Source organism: Cynoglossus semilaevis, chromosome 8 (genome assembly GCF_000523025.1).
Source record: "Cynoglossus semilaevis isolate Cse_v1.0 chromosome 8, Cse_v1.0, whole genome shotgun sequence".
Taxonomy (NCBI): Eukaryota; Metazoa; Chordata; class Actinopteri; order Pleuronectiformes; family Cynoglossidae; genus Cynoglossus; species Cynoglossus semilaevis.
Window position 1 is genome coordinate 29,120,864 of NC_024314.1, and position 6,331 is coordinate 29,127,194.

At 50.3% G+C, this 6,331-nt stretch overlaps 1 protein-coding gene across 1 annotated transcript in view; it reads left to right on the top strand.

Annotated features, from left to right (window-relative positions):
- zdhhc17 (zDHHC palmitoyltransferase 17) overlaps nucleotides 1-6,325 on the top strand; it is a 10,311-nt gene extending 3,986 nt beyond the window's left edge. The window contains exons 4-17 of the mRNA XM_008316058.3: nucleotides 650-727; nucleotides 1,272-1,416; nucleotides 1,604-1,668; nucleotides 1,974-2,136; nucleotides 2,318-2,443; nucleotides 3,016-3,158; nucleotides 3,345-3,445; nucleotides 3,592-3,716; nucleotides 3,821-3,883; nucleotides 3,997-4,090; nucleotides 5,300-5,383; nucleotides 5,477-5,634; nucleotides 5,715-5,809; nucleotides 5,940-6,325. Coding sequence (XP_008314280.1) covers nucleotides 650-727; nucleotides 1,272-1,416; nucleotides 1,604-1,668; nucleotides 1,974-2,136; nucleotides 2,318-2,443; nucleotides 3,016-3,158; nucleotides 3,345-3,445; nucleotides 3,592-3,716; nucleotides 3,821-3,883; nucleotides 3,997-4,090; nucleotides 5,300-5,383; nucleotides 5,477-5,634; nucleotides 5,715-5,809; nucleotides 5,940-6,078 — 1,579 coding nt within the window. The 3' untranslated portion in view covers nucleotides 6,079-6,325. The remainder of the gene's footprint in view (nucleotides 1-649; nucleotides 728-1,271; nucleotides 1,417-1,603; nucleotides 1,669-1,973; nucleotides 2,137-2,317; nucleotides 2,444-3,015; nucleotides 3,159-3,344; nucleotides 3,446-3,591; nucleotides 3,717-3,820; nucleotides 3,884-3,996; nucleotides 4,091-5,299; nucleotides 5,384-5,476; nucleotides 5,635-5,714; nucleotides 5,810-5,939) is intronic.
- Nucleotides 6,326-6,331: the final 6 nt, after the last annotated feature.

Genomic DNA, 6,331 nt, shown 5'->3' on the forward strand with positions numbered 1-6,331 from the left:
GTGGTCTCTTATGGACCGTGGTGGTCTCTTATGGACTGTAGTGGTCTCTTATGGACTGTGGTGGTCTCTTATGGACCGTGGTGGTCTCTTATGGACTGTAGTGGTCTCTTATGGACTGTAGTGGTCTCTTATGGACTGTAGTGGTCTCTTATGGACTGTGGTGGTCTCTTATGGACCGTGGTGGTCTCTTATGGACTGTGGTGGTCTCTTATGGACCGTGGTGGTCTCTTATGGACTGTGGTGGTCTCTTATGGACCGTGGTGGTCTCTTATGGACTGTGGTGGTCTCTTATGGACCGTGGTGGTCTCTTATGGACTGTGGTGGTGATTTGTACAGAGAAGTGTCGTGTCTTCACACTGGAACAACATATGGTCCAAGGACTGGACGTTGACCTCTGACCTCTGACCTTTCCTGCCGGCCTAAAGGAAACATTGTGACCTGACCCTAAAAAGAATCAATAAAAGTCGACAGTGAACACTGGTGTAAATGATACGGCTGTAATGGCTTCAGAAATCGAACCTCTGTCCTGACTGCAGTGTAGTAATCCTCCTCACAGCTGTACACGTTACAGACCGTATGTACTTCATAATGACAGACCGCGGTCTGGTGCTTGTGTGTCTGTGATCTAAAGTTGGACCTGTATTTGCAGGTACTACATATCTAAGGGAGCCATAGTGGACCAGCTGGGAGGAGACCTGAACTCCACACCGCTGCACTGGGCCACCAGGTAACACAGCAACCAGAGCTCCTCCTCCTCAGGGTCCCCACAGCCAATCATCTGCCTCCTCTGATCTGATCCTGTCCGTCCCGTCGCCCTCAGAGCAGCTGTCACTGCAGCCTGACCTTTGCTGCCGTTCTTCTGTCACGAAAACAAACAAGTACCAGAACCAGATCAGGTCCATTTTCAATCCATGTCCCCTGAGAACAAAGACAGCTCCCACCTGCAGACAGTAGGGGGCAGGATGCACTCCTCTAGTGAATTATTGATAGCTTCAACAGGCATCTGTCTCATCAGTGTCCTGTGTCACCTCACCCCTCCTCACCCCTCCTCACCCCTCCTCACCCACCCATCGTTCTGAACCAACTGGTCTTCAAGTTGATTTGAAAAAAAAAAAAAAGAGATTTTTGACGATTTATTCAACATCAGCTGGTGCAGGTTTTATTCATAAATTAAACTTGTATTTTCATGTCTGTTGTTTTTAGTAGAACATGTTGGTCCACATTCACGTGTCAGAAGTTCTGATCTGTGTTTTTATTATTTCTGTTCCCAGACAAGGACATTTGTCCATGGTGGTACAGCTCATGAAGTTTGGTGCTGACCCGTCTTTGATTGATGGCGAGGGCTGCAGCTGCATCCACCTGGCGGCCCAGTTTGGCCACACCTCCATCGTGGCCTACCTTATTGCCAAAGGACAGGTGAGGACCTGTCAGCAGACAGACTTTGACCTTTAAAGACCAGTTCAGGGTCGACCTGCTGTGGTGTCAGTCGGCATCAGCACTGGTTTTGATGTCAGTCTCATTGGTGTCCACAAGGGGGAGCCCTGTCACCTGTCATTGTGTGCTCAGCCTAACGTGATAACAGTGTGCGTTTCCTGTGTGACAGGATGTGGACATGATGGATCAGAACGGCATGACTCCTCTGATGTGGGCCGCCTACAGGACACACAGGTTTGGACGCTCGGGCCTGTGCACCAGTGGAGACACGTCTCTGCTGGCTGCAAACATGAAGTCGTTCATTAGACAAACTGTTAAAGAACAGTCAGAGAACTCTGATGAGATCATGAGTCTGGGCAACATTTAGAAAAAAGAGAGAGAGAAAAAGAACAAAATAAAATAAAAATAAATATACTGTAAACACAAGGAAAAGAACAAAATAAAAATAAATATACTGTAAACACACACACACACACACACACACAGACAGAGAATACCTGATGTCCCTTCGACCCGAGTTCTACATCTCTGTCCCACAGTGTGGACCCGACCCGACTGTTACTAACGTTCAACGTTTCTGTCAACCTCGGTGACAAGTACCACAAAAACACGGCTCTGCACTGGGCGGTCCTGGCCGGGAACACGACCGTCATCAGCCTCCTGTTGGACGCTAATGCTAACGTGGACGCGCAGAACATCAAGGTAAACATCGCCGTCAAGTATCAGGATCACATGAGGCGTAAAGACTTTCCCAGTAACTCGTAACACCATTAACAGACGAACGGCTGCAGTACACCAGTCATGCCACCAGTCCATTCACATGTCCCGGTTGGTGATGACCATATAAGGAGTGTGTGTGTGTGTGTCTGGTGTCGTTCTTCAGGGCGAAACGCCGCTGGATCTTGCCAAGCAGAGGAAGAACGTCTGGATGATCAACCACCTGCAGGAGGCGCGACAGGCCAAAGGTTACGACAGCCCGTCCTACCTGAAGAGGCTGAAGATGGACAAGGTACACACACACTGGAGTACACACACTGGAGTACACAGTGGAGTACACAGTGGAGTACACAGTAAAACACCATCAGTGACTTTCATACAAGTCTGTCTAAAACATAAAGTTCCAGTTCCTGTTCCTGTAAACAGTACTCTGTAGTTCTTCTTCTTCTTCTTCTTCTTCTTCTTCTGTCGTCTGGAATGAAGTGGACGTGTTGAGACCTGTGTGTTCTGTTGTCTGCTCCAGGGCTCCAGTATGTGTGTGTGTGTGTGTGTGTGTGTGTGTGTGAGTCACTAAGAACCGATCCTAACAGCTGTAATCTAACTGTCAGTGTCTGATGACTGTGGTCGACCATGTGATGAAGGACAAATATACAGGAAGTAGATGTGCTGATGTGTTTAGTTTGAGGACAGTTGACAGTCGTCTGCGTAGAGTCGGAGAAACCAGTGAAACACTGTTTAACTGTGTATCAGTCTGAACAGTCTTTGAGACTGTACCATGGTAACAGAACTACTGCAGTACTCCGTTACTGAGTACTGGTCTGTGTCTCAGTATCCATTAACCGGCGTGTCCTTGTCCCCGGGCAGGAGTTCAGACAGAAGGTGATGCTGGGGACGCCCTTCGTCATCATCTGGTTGGTCGGGTTCATCGCTGACCTGGACGTGGACTCGTGGCTGATCAAAGGCCTCATGTACACGGGGGTGTGGGTGGCCGTGCAGTTCCTCTCCAAGTAGGTGTGACCGACGGCTCTGGTCCAACTGTGGACGCACACACCAAGACTTTACTTGTCTCCCATTGGTCGTCCAAGAGTGAATGTAAAAAGTCAGGTTTCCCTCAGAACGCTCCAGTCACGCTCCTCCTCCTCTCTCTCCCCTCTCTCTCTCTCTCTCTCTCTCTCTCTCTCTCCTGTGTGCAGGGCTTTCTTTGACCACTCCATGCACAGTGCTCTGCCTCTGGGAATCTACCTGGCAACCAAGTTCTGGATGTACACCACGTGGTTCTACTGGTTCTGGAATGATATCCTTTTCTGTGTTTCAAATGTACCGTTGGACACTCAAGGAGCCCAGAGGTCAGGGAGGTCGAGGACACCTGCGTCCTCCGGGCTGTAAATACCACATGATGCCAGTGTTGATGTCAGTGACCTTCCTTGACCTCCAGTGAACATCTGCCCTTCGCCACGGTCCACGTGCCCTTCCTGATAAACACCCTGGCTCTGTTCTACAACTTTGGAAAATCCTGGAAATCTGACCCGGGAATCATCAAAGCCTCAGAGGAGCAGAAGAAAAAGGTGAGAATCGTGTTTCCGCTGAACCACGTCCTGAGGTCACAGGTCACGGGTCACAGGTCACGGGTCTTTAGAACCCTGTTCTTCTTCTTCTTCTTCTGCTCCAGACCATCGTGGAGCTGGCAGAGACGGGGAGTCTGGACCTCAGCATCTTCTGCAGCACCTGCTTGGTAAAGTCTGACAGCTGTGGACCACGCCCTCTGGAGGAGGAGCAGGAGAACTTTTATTTATTTATTTTTTATTTTTAAAAACCAAAACCTCTTCATTCATTTCCTTGTTTTAGATACGGAAGCCCATCAGGTCCAAACACTGCGCCGTCTGCAACCGCTGCATCGCCAAGTTTGACCACCACTGTCCCTGGGTGGGCAACTGTGTCGGTACGTGTCAACAACTGACCCCCACCTACACCCCCCCCCCACACACACACACACGTGTAGCCCAGCTGCTCATGGGTATAGATGTATGTGTGTGTATATTTACACACATGTACGAGGCTGTTTCTCGTAGGTGTGGCCCATGTGGGCCTCTGTGTCTCTGTCCGTATTTGGAGGTTGAGGAAGTGCCTTCTGATGACATCACTTCCTCTCTGAAGGCCAGTGTTCAGGATGAGGTTTAACAATGAGGAAACTGAACAAAGGAAGTTTGGTGACAACAGGAAGTCTTTTCACCTCTGTGGTCTGTGATGGGGTCGTGACTTCCTGTCTGGTCCGCGTGGTCTCCACAGCTCAGTTATCTCAGTGTTGAATAACTCACCAACTTAGTCTGAGCTGACTGACTGACTGACTGACTGACTGCCTGTCTGACTGACTGACTGACTGACTGACTCAATGACTGACTGACTCACTGACTGACTGACTGACCGACTGACTGACTGACTGACTGACTGACTCACTGACTGACTCACTCACTGACTGTCTGACTGACTGACTGACTGACTGTCTGTCTGTCTGACTGACTGACTGACTGACTCACTGACTGACTGACTGACTGACTGACTCACTGCCTTACTGACTGACTGACTGACTGACTCACTGACTGACTGACTGACTGACTGTCTGTCTGTCTGACTGACTGACTGACTGACTCACTGACTGACTCACTCACTGACTGTCTGACTGACTGACTGACTGACTGACCGACTGACTGACTGACTGACTGACTGACTGGCTCACTGACTGACTCACTCACTGACTGTCTGACTGACTGACTGACTGACTGTCTGTCTGTCTGACTGACTCACTGACTGACTGACTGACTGTCTGACTGACTGTCTGTCTGTCTGACTGACTCACTGACTGACTGACTGACCGACTGACTGACTGACTGACTGACTGACCGACTGACTGACTGACTGACTGACTGACCGACTGACTGACTGACTGACTGACTGACGGTCCAGTCTTTCTACTCTGTGGCCCAGGTACCAGTCAGGGACCCTCAGGTTGAGGACCACTGACTTAAATCATTCAGTTTATATTTTCCTTTTATTTTGACAGTTGTGAGTGGGTGAAAACGTCCAGCTGACGTTAGAAACTGAGACGACGTGACGAGAACGTGACCTTTGTTTTTCTTCTTTGTGTCGACAGGAAGTGGAAATCACCGTTACTTCATGGGTTACCTGTTCTTCCTGCTCTGCATGATCTGCTGGATGATGTACGGCTGCATCTGCTGTGAGTGCAAATCTTTCACCTCCGTCCTTCTGACTTCACCCTTTGATCCCGCCCTCTGACCTCTGACCTCTGCCCTCTGACTAAATCCCTCAGACTGGAGGGTCAACTGTGCCACCACCTACGCCAAGGACGGGTTCTGGCTGTACCTGACCCAGATCGCCACCTGCTCCCCGTGGATATTCTGGATGTTCCTCAACAGCGTCTTCCACTTCATGTGGGTGGCCGTGCTCATCATGTGTCAGCTCTACCAGGTCTGGGTTCCTGTCTGAGAACGTGGTCACATGACCCCACGTCACGCCACACTTAAACTCAGTCCAACCTCTTTTCTCAGATCGCTGTTCTGGGAATCACCACCAACGAGAGGATGAACGCCCGCAGATACAAACACTTCAAAGTCACCGCCACCTCCATCGAAAGTCCGTTCAAGTGAGTGACGTCGTCAGGCGCAAAAAACACGTCTCCATAAACCTCATAAATATATATAAATATATATGTCCAGATGTTTAGGTTTAACCAGCTAACTTAGTCAATAACTTGCTTCTCCTTCCTTCTCCAGTCACGGCTGTATCAGAAACCTCATAGATTTCTTTGAGATCCGCTGCTGCGGCCTGATCCGGCCCGTGACCGTAGATTGGACCACGCAGTACACAATAGAATACGACCAGACGACTGGGTCGGGCTACCAGCTGGTGTAGTGGGGGAGAAGAGAAGGTGGACGCGGAGGAAGAGTGGGTGGAGGTGGGGGGTGGAAGGATGGGCCTCCTCCCCTCCCCCCACCATCACTCCCCCCTCTCTCACCCGTGAGCGATGCTGTTGTCGGGAGCTTCTCGTTTTTGTTGACCATCCCTCCCCCACTGATCAGAGGACTTCTGGGACAAGCATGCCGGTGCACGGCAACACCATGGCTCCGCCCTCCTCTCGCCGTCACCTCCCCCCCTCCCCCACCTG